The following is a 21,959-nucleotide window of genomic DNA, read 5'->3' on the forward strand; positions in this document are numbered from 1 at the left end:
TTTCCTTTCATCATGTTATTTTGTTTAATTTCGTGCTAAATTAATTTAAAACAAGAAATGTGAATTTTACATCACAGTGTTAAATTAATTTAAAACCTGAATTGATCCGACTATTTTTCGTCCAAGAATAACGTGCACATTGTAGTTCATTTTTTTAACGGTATTTGTGACTCATTTTATATCTCAAAACCACACATTGCACATGTTTCACTTAAAACAAATTAAAATCTGTGAATAATCAAGAGGAAAGTTTTAGAAATAACCCCTGAACTTATATACGGATTTTAATTTGTTACTTAAAAGAGGTGCCAACTTGACTTTTCAAATTTTGAAATGCATTAACCTAAACACTAAATTCAACTTTCTATCCAAAAAATAGGAGGCAATTTGTACGTAACACCTTTTCATCAAAACTCCGATCGCTTTTAGTGTCTAAAATAACATACGGTGCACATGTTTCATTTCAAATGAATCTAAACCCATGTATAATTTCATAAGCCATAATTTGTTTTACTTACACTTACACATGATTTTTAGTATTTAGATCGAATAAAGTAGAAAATAATCTAGAGACGTATATAAATAAGTCCATCAATTAAAAAGTTGTTATGTTCTTAACTACGATCATTCCACCGTTTAGTGACTAGAGATTGAAATAGTTCTAGTTCTAAGTCGTTGTACTTGTCAAAGTAAATGGGACGTATCGCTCGCAAGATGTTCATTTTTCGTTTGTCCCCTCTTGCAATGATGCTTTTGAACCAAACTCGACGCTTTCTCCACCTCATTTCAAATTTTCAATTACCTTCGAACACAAGATGGTGCCCCACATTACACCAAGGGCACGTTTGGTGGACCGGACTAGATCCGATGGGAGTATATTGTCTAGTATTTTGTCTTTAAGACTCAAGATGCAGAGGACTCAAACACAAGATCCCGAGTGCACAAGTTAATATCATAACACTTTTAACTGCTTGAACAATAAACCCTTCGTCACCCCGTATTGCATATAATTTTAACAAGAACCACCATTTGCTTTGACATGGAGTTCAAGCAAGGAACAGAATCTGCCTTGTCAATAAAAAAGAAATATCTCAGTTTTACAAATCTCTGCCTCAAACTAAGCTAAATGCAGTAAACAAAATTTCCCAAAATTGGACTCAATAACAACAACCTGTGACGTTTCAACCAATTCGAAAATGAGTAATGTGTTTCTCCCTACTTGTAATTAATAGGAAAAACTTGGGACACTGCCTGCAGGCTACATGCTTAATTTGCATTGGTTTGCTTCTTTGGACACGCTGAAGAAATATGTCCCTTTTCACCACACTCGTAGCACGTCCTCCTCTTAATCTTACCACTGCTTGCACATAACCCGCTAGGATCAGCTCCAGTACCTGCAGCTGTAACATCTGGTGGCAAATCTGTGCTTGTAGTTGTAGTTACTGGTGTCGTAGCGGTGCTTGTAGTTGTAGCTACTGGTATTGGACCGGTACTTGTAACTGTAGCTACTCGAATTGAATGGGTACTTGAAGGTGTAGTAGCAGCCTTTGGACAAGCTGAAGAAAGATGACCCTTTTCACCACACTCATAGCAGGTCCTCCTTTTAATCTTACCACTAATGTCACTCAACTCACCATTATCAGCTCCTGTAGCTGTAGCAACAGGTGTTGGTTTGGTACTTGTGGTTTTAGCTACGGGAGTTGAATGGGTATTAAAAACTGTAGTTGCAGACTTTGGACAAGCTGAAGAAAGATGACCCTTCTCACCACACTCATAGCACGTCCTCCTCTTAATCTTCCCACTGGTGGCACTCAACCCACTATTATCAGCTCCTGTACCTGAAGCTGTAGCAGCTGGAGTAGGATCGCTACTTGTAGTTGTAGGTACGGATATTGAATGGGTACTAAATGTTGTAGTTACAGACTTTGGACAAGCCGAAGAAAGATGACCCTTATCACCACACTCATAGCACGTCCTCCTCTTGATCTTACCACTGATGTCACTAAACCCACCATCACCAGCTCCTGTACCCATAGTTTTATCTACTGGAATGGAATCAGCGCTCATAGCCGAAGCTACAGATATTGAATGAGTACTTGAAGTTGTAGCTGCAGGGTTTGAAGGAGTCCCTGCTTTTTTCAGAGGTACTGCACAGCTTATCTTGACAGGTCTTCCACATACAACCTTCTGATCTAACTTCAATGCCATAGTCACCGAGAGGCTATCAGAGAAATTTACATGAGCATAACCCCGAAATTCCCCTGTTTCCTTATCCTTACCAAAATGTATAGATGAAATCTTGCAATCTGAGAAAAGCTTCCTCAGATCATCCTCAGTAATATCCCATGACAAATTTCCAACATAGATTTTATTGTATCCCTCCACAATCTGTGGGGCAAAATCAGATACTTTATTCAGTTTATTGGATCGAGTTGCCTTGTAAGGCTGGATTTTCAGAAATAGTTCACCCCTGAGATAAAACGAAGTTTCATTAGAATCCTGTAAGAACCGGCAAACAATCCTACAACAACAAATTGGGAAACCAAAGAAAACATTGTCCAAACTCACATTTCAGCTCCATCAAGAGCCAAGGCTCGCTTGGCTGCTGCTTCTGTCTGTAAAAACATTAGCATGTTAAGATGAGATAGACGATAAACAATCTTGTATTTAGCATGAACCTAGATTTCAAAAGAATTCAGACTCTCAACATCCTCATTTTGATTTCTAGCAGTTCTTCAAAGTCAGTCTGTCTTTAAAAGGAATACATTCATATTTAATGATGAATGATGCTAATCATTGAAAAATAAAAGATTCGCATAAATTGATTTAGAGGTTGCCAATCGGATTTGAGCAATAAGCCTGTTGTGATTAACTCATGAACTCTTTCAAGGTATACATATAGCTTCTTGAGGGTGATAAATTCAACTCAACTAGCAGAAGCAGAAGTGTAAGCAAGACGTACTTGTAAAAATCATATCCGGCAATCTGAATGCCTGTATATCTCAAGCTCAAACTCAAGGAACCAGGAGAACTGGGAAGTGAACATTCATTTAAGAAGGAGTTTAAAAAATATCGACAGGCGATATCTTAACATTTGCCAATACAAACTACTAACTAGACTTTCCTGGTGGGCAATCTCTAATTCTTTAGGTTCTGAAGAGACTTTCAATTCCAAGTTACATTAGCAAGGACTGAAATATAAAGTTTTGAACGCCGAATTTAATTCACAATTTCTTACCTTAAAGCTAATAATAGCAATTCCTCTAAACTTCCCACTGTCAGGAAACCTCAGACAATCAACTTCAGTTATTGTACCGCAACTTTCAAGGTAACTTCGAATATCATCCTCGGTCGAGTAATAAGGAATGCCTCCCACATAAACTTTTGTCAGAACATCCCCACTTGCTTGCCTAAACGAAACGAAACGAAACACGCACAGAATGAGGCAAAAACTACAGAACCAACTTTCACACAGAAAGCAGACACCTTCAATCCACATTTCCTCCCAAAATACACAATTAGTCAGCCTCCCACTCAAAAACTTAATTAAAACCCTGAATTAAACACTACCAAAATCACTATGCAAATATACAAATTGAGGAAAAGGGTGTAGTCAAAAATCACCTGTCAATGCTCACATCTGTCTCCTGGACAATTTGCTTTCCATTCTCAAGCTCACCGCCCTTATTCTCTTCCTCGGTTTTCGCCTCCGTCTTCCTCTTCTTCTTTTTATTCTTCTTCTTTGGCTTCTTACTCTCCTTCTTCCCAACACCATTTTCCTCTGCACTCAAGTCTCCATCTTGTTCCCCCTCATCTCTCTTCCTCTTCTTCTTCTTCTTCTTCTTCTCATCCTCCTCCTCCTCATCTGAACCCATATCGCTCTTCCTTTCCTCCCCCTTGTTTCCCCTCAAATTACCACCACTGCCATTCACACTCACCACCTCTGGACCTCGCAAAGACAGGATCTTTCTCCGTTTTTCCCGCTTGGACAATCTGGGTTTCTGGGTTGCGGAGTCCAAAAGCACTTTCAGCGACCGGGGGGTCGATTTCGGGTCTGGGTTTTCCGACCCATCATTTGTCGGGTCGGTTTTAGGCTTACCTACCGATTCTACTATCGACTGAGCTAGCTTTTCCCTGAGCTTTTGCTTCAGCTTCCTGTTAGACAAAACCATCTCTGCAACTCTTCCGAAGCAATAGCTTGAACTGAACTCTGAAGAGGAAGAGTGGGGAAGAGGGGCCAAGCCGCCAAAAGCCGAGACGCGTTGGCCTGAGGTTTCGGTTTGTAGTGAAAACGGAGATAAACGTAGTCGATACACGACGTCGTATTGGAGATTTGGGCTTCGGCTTCAGATTTTGGGCCGGACGATATGAGGCTCACATTGCGTTTGGGCTTAGGAAATTTTTTTTTGTTTTTTATTTTTATAAAATAAAAGTTTCAAGAAGCTCTTTGGCGGCCTAAACTAAAAATAGTCCCGCAATATTTAAAAAGAAACGATAAAATATTTGATTTTAAAAGAGTTTTTAATGCTAAAAAAAAGAGTTTTTAATGTTAAAGGAATTCAATGTGAAAAACATGCTATATTTCAACATAATCGCTAGAGACATTGATATGAAGAATAAATATGATACTGAATATGGATAAAAACTTATCTTGACCAATCCTCATTCACCTTTGTAACCAACCGAATACATAGTTGTAATGATCGGGGGAGAATCATGCACAAATTAACGCTTTGAAAAATGTCCCAATCATCTGTCAAAACTACATTACTTAAGTCGTCGATACAAATTGATTGATAGATCCATACTGAAAGCAAACAAGAAACACATAGAAAACTAATGTTTAGATTTTGCAATTTATGACTTGGAAAGCTGAAGCAGATTTGTAAGGCGGTGCATTTATGAAGCGTTGGGATAAAATGAAAGGAATTTTAACGAAAAGTTTTCGATATTATTCACTTTAACGAAAAATCAAATTTTATACTAAAAAGTAAATTCTGGTACTATTCATTTTACCCTTTATTTTATCCTTATTGTTAAACTCAAAGTTTTCAAACCCTTTTTATTAATTTTTTTTTAAATGAATGGCTAAAAGCAATTAGCAACAATTAATAAAAGTCATGGCATTCTTCGCTGATCATATTACTTTATTAATGGAATTTTCACTTTCCTGTAACTTTAATTTCGTTGTCTTTCAAATTTTTAATGTAACTTACAAGTGCTTATAAATTCCACTTCTTGGGAGATGGGGCATATCTGAACGTTTTGATTAAAGAAGATTCAAAGTTATTTTCTCTATTATTTTAGTACCTTTTTCTTATGGGATTGTTCAACTTTTGTTTTCTAGTTCTCCGTTATTGTAGGATGATACTAAAAACAGCTATTTCAGAATTTTCAGGTCTCTCCTTGCACTAAGAGATGGTAAACCTTATATTCACTTCTCATTTCTCTTTAATCTATGTCTTTTTCACTATCGCCAAGCATCAAAAACATAAAAAATAAAAAAAATAAAAACAAAACAAAACTTCTAAAAACTCACAACCATATAAAATGACATTTATCTACAACACTCATCATCTAGCATCAGAGAAATATCTGTCAGCCTCGTTAACTGACTCCACCACTACGTTGTCAAAACTGCAATATTTTCAGTGATACATGGTGGGCAAAGTTGATCCAACAAGATTATGAAATTTGAGATAAAATAGAAACTACAGGGAGAAAGAAACTCATCAAGTAAGATGAGATTCTTCATGAATCAGCCGCTATTCTTATAGAGATCATGTCATGTGAACCCTCGTCACATTTTTTTTTTTTTAAACAAATGATATTATTTACGTTAAAGGAAAAGTCTTGGCTGAACTTAATCTCATAATAGGCTAGCAATAATGTGGTTTAAATTTGTCTTTGACGAGAATCGAATATAAGACCTCTCATATATAAATGAAGAAAAATATCACTATATCGTAGTACTAATGAACCCTCACCACTCTTGAATGTGAAGAGGTGAAGAGCGATTTGCGATAAAAAGTTTGTAGGATGATTAATGAAAAATATTAATTTAATGTAAAAGTTGAAAGACCGTTTCTAATGTATTTCTTATTTAAATTTTTTTTATATTTCTAGTAAGTGGTGTATCATTCTGGTGGTTAGAGTATTCCTTTTTCATTCACTGCATCTTGGGTTCAAACTCTTCCTTCTCACCACTTAGTATTACGGTCTAGTGATATTCCTCTTTACTTGTAAGTGAGATGTCTTAGGTTCTATTCTCGCCAAAGAGGAATTGTATCTTGGGTTCAAACTCTTCTCTCTCACTACTTAGTTCTACGGTCTAATGATATTCCTCTTTACTTGTAAGTAAGATGTCTTAGGTTCTATTCTCGTCAAAAAGGAATATTACTAGACTATAGTAGTAAATGACTTATTTCTATTCCGATTTAGTTATTAGTAAACAATTTATATGAACTTAGTTTCATTCTTATTTTGATTCCTGAACATTTAGGTAAATAGCTTCAATAGGAATCCAATTCTGACTTCTCCTCAATTATATTCATTTTCAAACCAATTCCCTTGATTACGATTAAACGATCCAGAATATTGTACAATTATTATCACAATTCTTATTTGCATCTTTGACAAATCTAAAATGTTTTTATGACTTCAGTACTATGTTCTTGCGGTTTTGGCTATTGTTTATTAAGATCAACGTCACACGGCAGCCAATGCAGCATTTTCAAGCAAGGCTGCAGCCTAAGCCATCTTCATTTTTTATTCACCCAATTTAGTACAAATTTTGGTCATAGATTTCGTGGGGGTTTATATATATATAACTCTTTTTTTGGTTATTCAACTGTCAAACATTATTGTAAAGAATAGTCGTTAATGTCTTACTCTTATTATTCGCATTCAAACTAAGGCTCTCTAGACGTTTTTCGAATCTCTCTCTTTCAAGCAGTTGTAATTTCAATTTTGGCAATCGAAGTCATATAGTTTGCTTCAAGTTTTGATTCAGGGCTTCCGGAATATTATTGAGGATGCTTATGTATTTTCCGGTTGTGACCGGGTCATGTTTTATGTCTTCTCCGAATTTTAGTTTCTCAATAGTAGTAAAGTCTCCTTTGTACTGCCGAAATTCCAAAAAGAAACATATTTCAATGTAGGGGGATCACTAACTAATTAATTTAACATTTCTTTGGGCATGTTGACATACCCCGACCCGAAATGTCCACTAGTGTCAGTTTGGGACATGTCAATTGAGATCTTAAACAAATTAATTACAAAAAAAAAACTGTCCTCAATTCAAATCTTAAACAAACTACCTAAAAAACCTCTCTTAAGTGAGAGATCATGGATAGAACAAATGGAACTATATATGCTAAATTAGATGTTAGATTAGGGAGGATGGGGTTCGAATCCAGTTCAAGAACGACACTCCTCTTCATCACTGGTAGAGGGACACTTGCAAATGGAACTATATATACAATTTGACCTAAAAAAATAGTTAATTAATACTGAGCATGCAAACGGTTACGTGTACACATAGCTATCTTATTTTGATGGCATGCTTGCGGGCGTAGGTTTCTTTGCTCAATTGGGTATTACTAAACCCTCAAACAAATAGATGAACTCCTTCAAAACCTCAATCAAACTGTCAGTTGCGCCGGCAATATTGTCTATATCACTAAAGAATCTGCAAATCTTATACTCCAATTGGGTGTGAAATTCAAAATCTGGATTTTTAGTTCATCAAATTTCACATCAATTTGAGATACGGAAGCTAAGACACGTGACGGGAGTAACACTCAAACGAAACTGAAGATGTCTCGAGACAAAAGTCATACGATGGAAAGAGGTGGACCCAAAATAAAAAGAACATAAGCATGATCATACTTGTCAAGAAAATCCAGCAGAGAAGGAAGAGATCGATAATTTGTCACGACAGAAAATAAATAGGTCATCAGTGTATAATACATGAGTGGGAGGGCAACAATCCCACAAACTGAGATAGAAGTAATCTGTCTAGTAGAATAAAGCAAATTTAAACCTATGATGGGAGCTTCCTCTGCAAGACAGAAAAGAAGTGGAGAGAAAGACGGTCTCCCTAACGTACATCCTGTGAGCAAGAGAAAAACCCATGTGGCGTACTAATACCATTCACCAAAATTGAAAGCCAAACGAGAAAATTCAAAACGAGAAAGCACATGAAGATGAGAATCCCAATATAAATATCAAACGAGAAAATTCAAAACGGGAAATTTCTAAACCAATATAAATAAAATCAGATTTATATATTTTTAAATTCTTCCTTCCCAATGAATCAAATCTTAGTATGATTTTATCGGATAAATAAGTCTAGTCAAAACCATTGAACTGGTCTAATTTGAAGGCACATTAATTTCCCATCGACCAATTGGACATAATATGGTGAAGCCTCCAGAAAAGAACCTATACTTCAAGGCATCAATATATAAGGCGATCTTTTTGTCATATTTTTTGTACTTTGTTTTAGTACATCATATCTAGTATTGTTGTAAACTTGGTTCAACAGCTGGAGATATGGTGAAGGCAATAGCAGATGATTTGTTTGGAAAATTACCAAATGAAATCATTTGCAAAATTATTTCTTTTCTCCCTTCAGAATCTGCATTAGAAACCAGTTTAATTTCAAGTATGTGGAGAGGCCTTTGGAATACAACTTTAGTTCAGCGGGTCACTACAAATGCTGCTGCTGCTGATGCAGTTTCTGAGTTTCTATCTCACATTGACCAACATGATCCCTTAGGGCATCCCAGGAAGCTGCAACTGCACTTTGGGAAACGCAGTGATCTCCTATTGGCTACAGTTGCAGCCAACAATAAACTCCACCTGGAGTTTTCCACAGAGAATCAGGAAATTCCAAGGCATTTTGGTTGGAACTTGAAGCTGAATCACCAAAGGGTCCAAACCCTAATTTCCCACCAGCCTTCTCCCTCTAATTTCTTTGTCAAAATTCTTTACCTAAAATCAGTCAGCTCTTTTGGCAATGAAGCAATTTCTTCTATGATTCCTAGTTTCGAATTTCTCGAAAACTTGAAGATCATTGAATGTGAAGGGTTACAATCTTTGCATATCGAGTCCAGTCCAAGGCTACTCAGCCTGACCATCTTTGACTGCCAGAATCTCAAGTCTCTCCACCTCAAAACTTCAAAACTTCGATCTTTTCGATACCGTGGTTTTCTCCCTCAGATTTGGACGGAACATCATTTTAACTTAGCAGACGCCATGCTCGATTTCAGGCAAGGCCCCATCTACAGCGGATTCAAAAGTACCGACTTTGATCCTATGTTGTTAACCATTAAAAATGCTCAAGTTCTCACACTAAGCAAATGGACTTTTCAGGTGTGTTTTAGTAGTATTTGCATTTCTTTAGTCTTAGATTCAAACGTTCAAGCTAGTACAAACACACAATAATTATAAATTATTAGTCCGAGCAGACTGCATCATATGTAATCGATAATGTGTTTGTAACATTATTATAAACAAAAGTACCGAAATGTTCTTTTTATCAATATTGATGCACGTCTATGTTTAAAGTTTGAAAATGTTTTTGCAGACATTGATCTGGCCATCCCTTTTGTCACTACAAGCAAACTTCATATTCTACAAGCTGAAAGAGCTACGGTGGATTGATAATCGGGAAGAAAGATGCAACAGCGATGCTCTGATGTCCTTTATTAAATTATGTCCAGCTTTGGAGCAACTCTCTCTAACTTGAGGTTTCTTTCACTCAAAACTCTTTCTTTTGCCCTCTTTAATATTTTTGTATGTGGTCAAATAAAAAAAATATGTATTAATTATCAATGCCTTTTTGTTTGTTTCCTTTGAAGATAAAATCCAACTGAAATATATAGATTTTGTTTCCTTGTTTTATACCGTGTTTGACTATGTAATGCAGGATGATCCTAAAGGCGACTGCATGTCAAGGACAGCTCGATCCTAGAAGAAAGTCGGAGGCCAAACAAAACTGGCTAATCTGAAAGTGATTAAGTTGGCGGGATTTACTAATCAAGAGGATGAAATCACTTCGGCAGAGCATAAATTATAGAGTTGCAGCCAATTACCATAATCATTAGCAGCATCAAGAGTGAGAAATGAGTATACAACATGCTAACATGGGTCTACGTACACACCAAATTCTCAAGTTTGAATTTTTTTGCTCCCTAGTAAAAGGTTATGTGATCGATCGACTCTATGTATACATGATGAAATTGCCTTGCTCAAACGATTTGAAAGCGTGTGCATATAACAGATCTGGGTTAGATCAGTTTGTCAATACAAATCCGTCGACTAAGACAATGTGTGCATCTTTTTGCGTTAAGTTTGAATTCCTTTCTTTGTCTAGTAGGATAATTAATGGTATTGTCTAGCAAAAAAAGAAGTGTGTTCATACAAATATTTGAAATTTGAAGCCCTCTGCATATGAAAGTTTAGCAAATGAACATGAACAAGAAGATCACGAAGCAAACAAGGCAATTCCACTAAAATGATCTGATATCATAAACCAACAAGCTCTACTCCCTCTTACAACGTAGAATTAAAAATAACAATCCCTACAACAAAAAGTACATGAAATTCAATTTAAACACCCCCACAAAAAAGACATGAAATTCGATTTATGCCCCATGAGACCTTCAGGTGAACAATTGCATCCCATCAAATCTTAATCAGGGATGGACTAACTTCTAAAAGTCATTGTTGGGAAGGGGTTCATGGGTCCTATTACTAATGAAGATGTTGTCATAGACAAGAGCCGCAATGGCAGCACCAATTAGTGGGCCGGCCCAATACACCCAGTGGTGGGTCCATGACCAACTGACCACAGCAGGCCCAAATGACACAGCTGGGTTCATAGATGCACCATCAAACGCACCACCAGCCAAGATGTTTGCACCAACAATTAAACCAATTGCAATTGGTGCTACAATCCCTACGTTCCCCTTCTTTGGATCCACTGCTGTGGCATACACTGTGTAGACCAAGCCGAAGGTCATCACAATCTCAAACACTAGAGCATTCCATACCGATACGCCAGACGATAGTGAGAATCCTGCCGTTTCCTGCAGGTAGCCGGGTAATTCGTTAACAAAAACATCAAGTTGGGTATGTGTATAATCAAAAGGAATGCGACAGTAGCTCACTAGCAATCATTAATGTACGTAAATCTCAGATTACACAACCAACTAAGAGTTATCTATGCGTGCGTGGACGAGTGTTGTTAGCACATCCAGTAAGATCAACAATTAAGTATAAGCCAACAAGCTCTTTAACACTTACCCATCCCCCGGTGGCAAACTTGAGCAGCAAGCAAGCGACAACTGATCCCAACAACTGTGCAATCCAATACAAAATGCCCCTCAAGAGTGTTATGTTTCCACCAATGAATGCACCAAATGTGACAGCAGGGTTTACATGACCACCAGAAATATTTGCACCCACTGAGACCGCCACAAAAAGTGCAAATGCATGGGCTAATGATGCAGCTACGAGCCCCGAAGGTGTGGTTGACGCATTGTCAGTAAGCTTGTCTGCCAAAATGGATTAAACTCTTTAGGTCACTGAATTAGACAACCACACGTGGAATCGTAAATGAACAATGTATATCAAGCTGACGACTCTCTATCACGTATTACATGCAAAAAAGAAGAAGAGACGCTAGTAAATTTAGATGACGATTGAATCTTCAAAATCATGCGTTATTAAGAAATGAACCAGCAATGTATATCAAACGTGGCCGAGCCTGGAACAATTAAACGAGCAATTTCATTGAAAATACAGAACTTGTTGGATTGGAGTCTTACTGAAAGCCATGCCAGAGCCTTCCCCAGCAAAGACAAAAATAAGCATGGAAAAAAACTCAGCCAACGCAGCCCTAATTGCATCAGGGTGGCTTGCCTCTCCCGGCGTTCCAACTGCAATTCTGTTGATTGGCATTTTCGTAAATTTCTTGCTTTCTTTTCTCTTTTCTTTCTAAATTGCTCAAAAGCTTCGAAATCCTCAGTGTTCTGCTTAATTACTTGCATGGGATTTCCCTATAAATACCTAAAATAAAGGCAGTGGAACCGGTATATCCGGTTAGCGGTAATGAGGTTTGTAAATACGTAGGACCAGTGCGCTACGATCATGGAACAGGCTTTTTTCTCGATGCCAGATGTCGGTGGCTTTACAGATCACGAGTGCGATGTGTCATTCGTCCTGGTACGGCGGCACGTTTGTGGTGGAGATGAAATTTGATCAACGGCTGAATCGGCAAAAAGAGGAACGAGAAGATTTCGGATCGCCGTCCATGGGACGTGGCGGGCCCCGCTTAATGATTGTGTAGTGTATTGGTGACGCGAGAGCTGAATGGCCGGCGAGTTTTTGGAGTGGGGACGAACCGACGTTTGAATATTCAAAACGCCGGTCGTTTTCGTAGTGTAGGGGTGCGTGCATGGAGCTAGAATTGTGTCGGCTGCGACGGTCCTACAACGGCCATTTCTCTAAACTGGTTTATGTCGTATGCATAAACACGTGCTTCAATTTCCAAATAGCGTGTTTTATACACGCAAATTTTGTAGGGCCCGTCCTCTTTGATGATTATCTATTTTTGCAGAGTATCAACAACTTAAGCGAATGATTGCTCTTATTTGTACTCGAATTTAAATTTTTATTTTTGTAATTTAAATTAATTAGTTTAAAATAGAATATCGTTTGTAACAATATAATTGAGTTCTCTTTCCGTAATGAACTAAATAAGTTGCAATTGATGTTGTTATGCTCAATATTCGTTTAGAAACTTTTTAAATGACTGAAAATACTTTTAAAAGTGTAAAAGCACTAAGTGAACTTTAACAATCCTATATATCACGTATACCATTGAATTTACAATTGTATGCTAAGCATCAAATTGGGAGAAAAATGAAGACTATTGTATAGGGACTGAAATGTTCGACAAAGTTGTAGATTTTTAAATCCTTCGAGGTCACATCGAACACGAATAAATTAATCTGAATACAAAAAAAGATAAATTAAAATAATCTAAATGCATGCACTCCAGAAGATTTTATATTATCTTTCGAGTTCATCTCGAAAACGAATAAATTAATGTAAAGAAATTGAATTCATATGTATGAACTACAACGTTCCAAAATAATTGTTTGTATGCCGACAAATGACTACCTCAATTTTTCTGGTTATATTAGGACCGACCAATTCTTGGATGCTAAGTGGGATCAATCATTATGCATTATTTGTATGATTCAAGTGATTGTCCCTATTGAAAAAGTTATCCCACTCCCTCTCTCTAACTTGAAATGCTTTTAAAATAATTAAAAGTGTCTTTAAAACTTAAAAATATTTTTTTAAAAGTATTTTTAATTATTTTAAAAGCAATTTTGGTGACGACCCGTTCCAAATTATTTTATATATATATTTTTTTTCTCCCCTAGTGTGTATAGTGACGATATTACTCTCGTTGGCTAAGTGACGTGGATGTACATATGTAGTTTTAAATTATTTCCTCGCCGTTATAATTAAATCGTACTCGACGTCACGAGCGGGTAGACTCGAGTTAGGGCCGAATCAGATTCGTAACGAAAAAGTTACGATTAATTGAATACGTAAACGGGTAAATCACGAACCAATTATATTAGCTCCTATTACATCTAAACCAATCAGATTTTATACTTTTATCTTTCTTTGGGCCAATTGGAACTCTATCTCTCTCACGGCAGCCCAATCAGAAAATGTTATTTTCTGATTCTGGCCAATCACACACACACACACACACACACACATACACGTACACTCTCTCTCCTTCTTGACTCTTCTCCTTACTTCTTCCTTCTACACCCAAGACACCCCACACGCACAAACCACACCAAAACAGCACGGATTGAACCTATGAAGACTACCATCACACTCCTCACAAACTCACGAACCTAGCCATACCCTTAGGTTTCAGTTTTGGTGAGTTTTGACCGTCAACTCATGAGCTCCGACGAGGAGCCAAGTTGCTCTGACGCGATCCCGGTGTGGTTTCGAGGTTTTAAGGCTTGGAAAGGTATCCACGCAACTTCCCTAACACTTCGGAGTGGTTGTGGAGTGAAGCGGACGTCGATATAGGCGAGTTTGGAAAGTTTTAGAATTGGCCGGATTTTCCAAGAAATTTTCCGACTGCTTTTCGTAGGATTTTGAACTCCTAATAGGTACGAATGTGTTCTACTCTTCAAGATCTTCAAATCCATATAAATTTCATGGATTTTGGTTGAGAAATGAAGTAGATATTAAGTTTTGAAAATTTTCTAGAAACCGGCAAACCAGACGGCCATGGACGGCGGAGACCCACGAGGTCCATCGGAGAAGAAGAAGAATATTCTGTCAAAGTTGATGGAATATTTTAATGGCATCAAGTAACACCATTAGAATTTAATGGAATATTCCTAACACCGTTAGGGTTTCCGTCCCGTGTGCCAAGCACGTGCCTGCGCATAAGGGCGCGTCCAACATCCAAAAAAATTTCTAAAAATATGGGGGTGTTCCTGTTGTCGAGTAGATCACGTTGGTATATTCAAACACCCCATTTGAGCAACGTATGAGGAATTAATCCTAGGCTTTGTTTATGTGCTAATTCATTAACGTAAAAATAGTTGCATCGCATATAGGTGAGACGTACCCCGAGGACGAGCGTGGACAAGCGAAGCTAGAGGGCTATGATCTTGCTACTTATCAGTGAGTGGGCATTTATTATATATATATATATATATATATAGTTTCCAGAAATGTTTTTATATGAAATTATGCTTTACTTGCCATGTCGTAAATAAGTTACATTTTAAATATGGCATTGTTACACTTGTGAATTGTATTGTGTGATGCTGCGAAGACTCTGAGTATTATGTGATTGAATGGGTTGTATTGCATTGGTATGCACACATTTATTTAGAGCTCATCATGGCTGCACCTCGGTATTAGTGTTCCCGCCCGGGGCTAAGGCCAGCCTTCACGTGATTGTTCATCTTGTGCACCGCACGCTCACCTTGGATCCAAGTCTGGTGCCAGCCTGTCGTAGAGACCACAATAGGTGGTTCCGACTCATAGATGACCCGCGAATTATCGCACAACCTTCACGTGATCCTAGCACTTGAGCTTACATATTTATACCCAGCCTGTCGTACAAGTCATATTAGGTGACTCTGACTCGTGTGCTAGCCTTGATTGATGAGCCACAAGTCTAGTCATACAAGTCACGTTAGGTGACTCCGACTGGCATACTATTTTATATTGGTTTCACACCTGGCTTACATTTATTATTACTGAGATATCATGACATGGCATACTTCAGTTTTCGTTGCTCTTGTGCATTGGTTTTCATACCTACTTATTAGTATTTTTTGGAACTATACGGGTTTTGCGGAGAGAGGTTATTATGTTCATAAAGATAAATACGTTTTCAAACGCTTTGTTTTTGCCCACTCACCATTTTGTTTTGCGCCCTTCCAGGTTCTAGGTAGTTGTTCATCTTTGGTGGCTCACGAGGACTACACGGCGGTTCTGACGTTTCCATAAATAAAAGTAGGGATCTTCTCCCTGTTTGTATAATTAGTACTTAGTTAGTTCGACTGCACTTTCGTTTTACCTATGCTCTAATATGCGTGTATCTTATACTTGATCACTTTCACACACTTACATATTATCTCTAGTTAAATAAGTTTAGTTTTGGTTTTTATTTATTCGCATTTTCTTATTATTATCACTTCTGTTGCACACTTGGTTACGTCACCCTTACGTGACGGTCAGCACATCTCGACTCTGGTCGGGGTGTGTCACTTTTAAAGGAGCTTAAGGACTTTGCATTTCCATAAAGTACTTGTTGAATTTTCTTTATTTCTTTTTTTATTTTTTATTTTTTTTCCTAAATTTGTTAGGATTTTCTAGTGTATACAGTGTCTCTAAAAATTTTTAAAGTTGCGACCTCTTTATACCAAGATGAACTGGTATTTCTGCTCGATCACCACATCTTCTAAGGATCTCACCAGCATTGATTTTCTAACATGTTTTGTCATTTGAGATGAAAGATAATAACACTGAAAGCTCACGTATTATAAAATACGTGATCACATGGGTTATATCTTCACATAATAAGTAAATGAATAAGTAATATAAAGTATGTGATCACATGCTATGGAAGGACACTTGTGATTCCAAGGATCTTATGGTTGCTCGCTCGATTGCTTGGTGGTAGGAATACTTGCGCGTGCAAGCTTGTCCAAGTCAATCCCACTCTATGGATCCTGGTCCTTGCAAATGGTCTTTACCACCGTCTGGTTGTCTCAAATTAAATTGGAGCCTGGAACCGGGACTCTCTAGTGGGAGGTGCTGGCATCATGGCTAGGGATGAATTCGGAAATTTGTTGAGGCTCGCTGCTGGAATTGGCAGGACGTCTCTTCTCCACTGATGGCGGAAGCTTTGGGAGCTCGTGAGTGCGTGGTTTGGGCGGCGTCAAGGGGCTTTCGGAATTTTATTATGGAAGATGACTCCCTTCAGATTGTGGCTGCTCTTAATGATTCGTCAACCAACGTATCTCCATTCGGGCATATTATTGAAGATTCAAAGAGTTTGCTTGCCGCAATCACTGAAGATCTTTCTGCTCGCTGTCAAGCCAACACTGTTGCTCATAGGATAGCTAGGTTCAGTCTAAATATTGGCAGTCATTTCGAATGGCTTGTCCATGCTCCTAGTTTCACTATTGACCTCCTTACGGAGGATGTTATGTAATCCACTTGTACTGTTCTTCTTGGATTTCTTTGGGCCTTAAAATAAATCTACTACTATCGTTTCTCTCAAAAAAAATACAAAAAGAGTAAGTGAACAAGTATGTCAAGTGACAACGTTAAATATTACATGCACGAATTGAACTCATCAGTATGATCGCCTGCATGAAGTTTGAATTGGAAGTGTGAAATTTCCCAAGAAAAAGGACCGTTTGATCTTCAAATTTCGTTTGCACTTTGATCTTGGAACCACAATACAAGTTGTGAAATTAAGAATAAAGAAGAAACAATATATTGGTGTAGTAAGTTAAAGTATGTGTGATGAATCAGCTCCTCTCTCCCTCTTGGATCCAATAACTCTGAAAAGACTGCACTTGAAGTTGCATCAGATTCTTCATCACTAATGCCCTCACCACCACTACCATTGCCATTTCGAATTTCCGGAAGCCATTCTGGCATATCCGGAATGTAATTCGTACTGTTTTTGGACAAAAAGCTCTGTGTAGAAGCCTCTTGCAGTTGAAGAGAGTACTCCAGATTCCACAAACATCACCATTGTTGGCCTTTCATCTCCATATTCAGCCAAACACTTCTCAGCTGTTCTCTGAATTTTCACAAGGATTCAAGATTCACATATCCTTGAAGACGGGGGTCTATAATTTTCTCTAATCTTCGTTTCTTTTGCCAACTCATTGCCCATTCTGCTATGTTAACTTGCTCTCGAGGGAGGGCAGGGTTTATAGGTGGCCTAGCACATAAGACCTCTAGTAAAACTACTCCGAGAGAGTACACATCTAACTTCACCGTTAGTTGCTGCCGGCGATAGTAATCCAGATCAAGATATCCAAAGCTCCCCTTCACTGCAGTGCTCACATGTGATAGATACAAAGCAGGACCTAAATTTGACAATCCAAAATCAGCCACTTTCGCGGTGAGGCATTCATCAAGAAGCATGTTTGTTGTTTTCACGTCATGATGAATTATGCTATCTGCTACTCCATCGTGAAGGTAATGCCTGCCCTTTTGCAGCTCCAATGCAGATTTCAAGCCTTTGTTTCCAAGTAAGCAGAAGAAGATTCGAACCATACAAGTGCTTTTGCAGAGGACCTTTGACCATGTACTCATAAACAAGGATCATTTCGTTCAGTTCTTCACAGTAGCCTATGAGAGAAGCCAAATGTCTGTGCCTGAGCTTTGACAGCATGTCGATTTCTGTCCTGAATTCGGTAGGGCCTTGTTGGGAACGCGGGTTTCCGCACTTCACTGCAAACACATTTCCATTTTCTAGCACTGCCTTGTAAACCATGCCAAATCCCCCTACTCCCAAGACCAAGCTCTTGTCAAAATTCTTGGTTGCTTCACGAATCTCCGCAAAAGCTAAAATGCGGCGCAAACAAGAGTGTGCTGTGGAATAATCATAACTGCCAACGGAAACTTTTGAATTGAAATTCCCCACTGGCTAGGAAAGGACAGCCAGGCCGAGCAGTGAGGCCTTAGCTTCCTCTGATGGATTCGCCGCCTGTACAAAAAGAAAGCAACTGAGATGAGTACCAAAACTACAAATCCTGCTGAAGAAGCACAAATTGACAGCAGCATCCACTTTTTCTGCCTGCCCGGGGATTTCAAATCTGCATTGTTATTCGCTGGAAGGTCCCATCAAGGCTGTCCCTGTGATTGCTGATTTTCATAATCTCCAATCCATTCAAAATTGCATTGGAAGGGAGATCCCTCAGCATAGGAGGACCAACTTGAACCAAAATCCGAAATTCGTCCACGGTTACATTCGTCACGAAATCTACGAATAAGCTGCTGATAATTTCTTTGTCCTGCTTGAGATATCAAATGAGTCTAAAGCAGATTGTTGGTTGATATACACATTGAAGATCAAACGTCACAATGTCGCAAAAGTGCAATCTGATCAGATAACTGATGTCCTTTTCGACTTCGAATGCCCATGATACGTTGAACTTCTGATTGCTGACCTTTGCATCTGCCATTCCTTGAGCTGTGGCATAAACCCAAATGGGTGCACAGTGCACTGTCGACCGAAACTCCCCATCAGGGTACTTGATGGATCCGGGATCAGCACTGATGCTTCATGCCGCTGCAGCGTTGAGAAGAAAAGCATGATCTGGCTCCCACGTCCTCCCATGTTTACACGATACGCTGTCCCAAAAGCTACGTTTGGATGTTCCCCGAGAGGAACAGTTACTTTGGTGCTGGGAAATTCCCCACTAGGCACAGAAACAACCTCTATTCCATTGATGAATGCAGCTGAATTATTCCAAGGTGACAATCTCGGCACCAGCAATTTTTCGGAACTTCCGTTATTGAGTACAAAATACAAACAAGTATAGTTAGTTTCGTCTTTGTTACATTTAAGAATAATGTTTGACTATTGAAAGAAGAGTAGTAAGTCCTGCTGAAATGAATAAGTCTTCAATCATAAATGAACATGTGGCCAATAATTAAAGAATTAGAAACGTGAACCAACTTCACTCCAAACAAATGGACGCGTGTCTATTTTCAATTTGTTTTTCAGCAGTACTTGCTACTCTTCTTTCAACAGTCAAGCATTACGTATTTAATATCAAAAGTTGCGATTAAAACATTAAAAATACATATATTAATTCATTATTCTTGATATTATATAATATGAATGATCAAAATAACTAAGATTAAGCATGTCATCAGCTGTCATATTTGCTTTCCGATATACTGTGAGTTTTGGAATTGAGTGTAGTGCTGGCTAAATTAAATTTCAGAAAATCTCTTATTCCTTTTTCATTCACGTGCCTCTCACGTGTAATAGCTCTCTGGCCCACTCATCCCCAATCAAGAGGCCAAACTCCATGCTTTGAGTCTCCACCATCCACTCTTTACTTTTAATACCAGTACCTAAAGCCACTTCTGAGTTCTGATAAATATTCAAGCATGGCAATTTCATCATCCCTCTCATTGAGCTGCTGGGTTTCTACTGCCATACCCGACAAGGTAAAAATCTAGATGGTACGAGGGATATTTTATTGAATCGAAAATGACAAAAAAAAAATTGTTACTAACTCATACATGTATTTGATTCTGCTCTAGTTTTACTGCAATGAGTTGCCACGAGCTACCTCGGCTCATTTTTCATGCAAATCCATTACTTGCTCAGGAGAGTCGGCCTCCATTGAAGAAAGTAAGATTACCCATCTCAGTTTTTTCTTCAAACTCTCAATACTCAATTATTAATACAACAACAACAAAGCCTTATCCATCAAGTGTGGCCGGTTGTATAAATTTTAGAATAGTAATGCACTCGGTACTCGGTTATTATTACATGTATAAATTTCTGTTAATGTTTGCATGTTTTGATAGGCGCACACATTGATTTCTTTCACTACTTGTGGTTCACAAAAATGCTTCTTTGGATGATTTCCGCCTCTATATTTTGGTTCAAATTTATGAGTATGTTTGCTCTCTGCATTTTCCTAAATTTTTCTCCTACATTGAGCTTTTTCAGATTTGACCTTTTTCTTTTCTTTCTCTGTATTGAATTAGACGTAACAAAATCATGCACAAGCCGATAACACAATGTGAACACGCACGAAAGTTTTTGGGATAAGGCTTAACCGGTTATGTTGATAACTGGTGGACCGGAATCCTAATGACCCATTAGAAAACAAGTTGTGTTTGTGTTAATCCGTGAATGTTTTCGGGTTAATACCTATTATATTTTCTTCCATTAGAATTAATGATTGGTTAGGCATGATTTATATATATTTTTGTTATATTTGAGGGTTACGAACCCTGAACCTAGCCTACTCTTACTCAAGTTCACCACTGGGCTAAACCTGAACAAAATCTTATGCTTTCACGAAAAATTTAGGCCATTGCAAGAGAAGGCCTCTACTTTTAGGACTTGGGGCACTAACCACAAGTCTACTTCATGCAAATTCCCTCTTTGCTCAAGGTATCATATAAACTTGTATGAACTCATATTCCTTGAGTTATAAATTGTTTTTTTCTCTCTTTCCCCAAACTAATTTTCTTCAATCTGAAGAAATACCGGAAAAGTTTCGAGCTTTCGTCGACAAAGTAGATGGGTATTCATACTACTACCCCAACGATTGGAGGGTAAGAACCCTAAATTTTCTCATACAGAAAAGAAAAGAAAATGTTTTTCAGTTGAAATGATTTCTGTATTCCTCCATATCTCAGGACTTTGAGTTTAGAGCACATGACTCTGCATTCAAGGACAGATACATGCAGCTGCATAATGTTAGAGTGAGATTTATACCCACAAATAAAACTGACATCCATGATTTGGGTCCAATGGAACAGGTAAAGCGAGAAAATCCGTCATATCACCAGTCTTGCAAAACCCTGTATCTATCTCTTTATCGCGGGTCTTACAATTTTTCGTTCTGAGCAGGTTGTTACCGATCTGGTGAGGCATAAACTTGCTGCACCAAACCAGTATGCAACTATATTTGGCGTCGAGGAGGTTTTAATCTGTCCATACATGCTCTTTATATACAAGAACTCTTGCATTATCCAACTCTTAAACACTTGATGGTTGGGTATGTATTGAATGCAGAAAAACATCGATGGGAAAAATTATTACACCATTGAGTTTGGACTTGAATCTCCAAACTTCGCTACCACTTCATTCGCAACCATAGCTATTGGAAACGGTAAGTATCCACTGTCTCAACTATGTTGTTTGATTGTCAATCTAGATCGCATTCCCATCCCGATGTCTTATCCACAGGGAGATACTACACCCTGATTGTCGGAGCAAACGAAAGACGGTGGAAAAGATACCGCAACCAGCTTAAAGTGGTAGCAGACTCTTTCAGAATGCTTGACATCTGAAATCCAATGTCATGGAGCAATGCAATCTCCAATGACAGTGTAAGAAGTATATATTGCTAAATTTTTTATGTCCATTTGCAATCAACGAGTACCGACGAACACCTAAAGTGAGGGAGTGCAGAAGAAGAAAACGAGTGTCTGAAGCACTATCCTTTCCGTTAACGTGAATTTTTCGGCACGTATCTTCAAATTGTGGAAACAAGCAGGGAAAAATGAATAGCAACAACAAATTATCTATATATTCACAAAAGTTACAACAAAGAGTGAGTGTCAAGTAAATTAACTAAAATCTAGGGGAAACCACCCCCCCC

General features: G+C 38.2%; 4 protein-coding genes and 1 pseudogene across 4 annotated transcripts; 2 read left to right on the forward strand and 3 right to left on the reverse strand.

Moving 5' to 3' along the window:
• Nucleotides 1-1,055: 1,055 nt before the first annotated feature.
• LOC137720783 (phragmoplastin interacting protein 1-like) lies at nucleotides 1,056-4,256 on the reverse strand. The gene is made up of 4 exons (XM_068459894.1): nucleotides 3,625-4,256; nucleotides 3,239-3,410; nucleotides 2,569-2,615; nucleotides 1,056-2,470 (listed from the first exon to the last, which is right to left on the reverse strand). The coding sequence occupies exons 1-4, from the start codon at nucleotides 4,170-4,172 to the stop codon at nucleotides 1,267-1,269; spliced, it is 1,971 nt and encodes a 656-aa protein (XP_068315995.1). The 5' UTR covers nucleotides 4,173-4,256; the 3' UTR covers nucleotides 1,056-1,266.
• A 4,269-nt stretch (nucleotides 4,257-8,525) lies between these two features.
• Nucleotides 8,526-10,357, forward strand: LOC137719417 (F-box protein At2g39490-like). The gene is made up of 3 exons (XM_068458458.1): nucleotides 8,526-9,378; nucleotides 9,593-9,755; nucleotides 9,935-10,357. The coding sequence occupies exons 1-2, from the start codon at nucleotides 8,557-8,559 to the stop codon at nucleotides 9,752-9,754; spliced, it is 984 nt and encodes a 327-aa protein (XP_068314559.1). The 5' UTR covers nucleotides 8,526-8,556; the 3' UTR covers nucleotide 9,755; nucleotides 9,935-10,357.
• Nucleotides 10,358-10,531: 174 nt separating this feature from the next.
• LOC137721433 (aquaporin TIP1-2) lies at nucleotides 10,532-12,021 on the reverse strand. Its single transcript, XM_068460528.1, has 3 exons — nucleotides 11,838-12,021; nucleotides 11,314-11,564; nucleotides 10,532-11,096 (listed from the first exon to the last, which is right to left on the reverse strand). The coding sequence occupies exons 1-3, from the start codon at nucleotides 11,968-11,970 to the stop codon at nucleotides 10,722-10,724; spliced, it is 759 nt and encodes a 252-aa protein (XP_068316629.1). The 5' UTR covers nucleotides 11,971-12,021; the 3' UTR covers nucleotides 10,532-10,721.
• Nucleotides 12,022-17,007: 4,986 nt separating this feature from the next.
• Nucleotides 17,008-18,940, reverse strand: LOC137719712 (receptor-like protein kinase THESEUS 1; annotated as a pseudogene).
• Nucleotides 18,941-19,683: 743 nt separating this feature from the next.
• LOC137719649 (photosynthetic NDH subunit of lumenal location 1, chloroplastic-like) lies at nucleotides 19,684-21,959 on the forward strand. Its single transcript, XM_068458684.1, has 8 exons — nucleotides 19,684-19,782; nucleotides 19,879-19,969; nucleotides 20,660-20,743; nucleotides 20,834-20,907; nucleotides 20,992-21,114; nucleotides 21,206-21,277; nucleotides 21,371-21,467; nucleotides 21,545-21,959. The coding sequence occupies exons 1-8, from the start codon at nucleotides 19,723-19,725 to the stop codon at nucleotides 21,646-21,648; spliced, it is 705 nt and encodes a 234-aa protein (XP_068314785.1). The 5' UTR covers nucleotides 19,684-19,722; the 3' UTR covers nucleotides 21,649-21,959.

The sequence above is a fragment of the Pyrus communis genome, chromosome 16, assembly GCF_963583255.1.
Source record: "Pyrus communis chromosome 16, drPyrComm1.1, whole genome shotgun sequence".
Lineage (NCBI taxonomy): Eukaryota > Viridiplantae > Streptophyta > Magnoliopsida > Rosales > Rosaceae > Pyrus > Pyrus communis.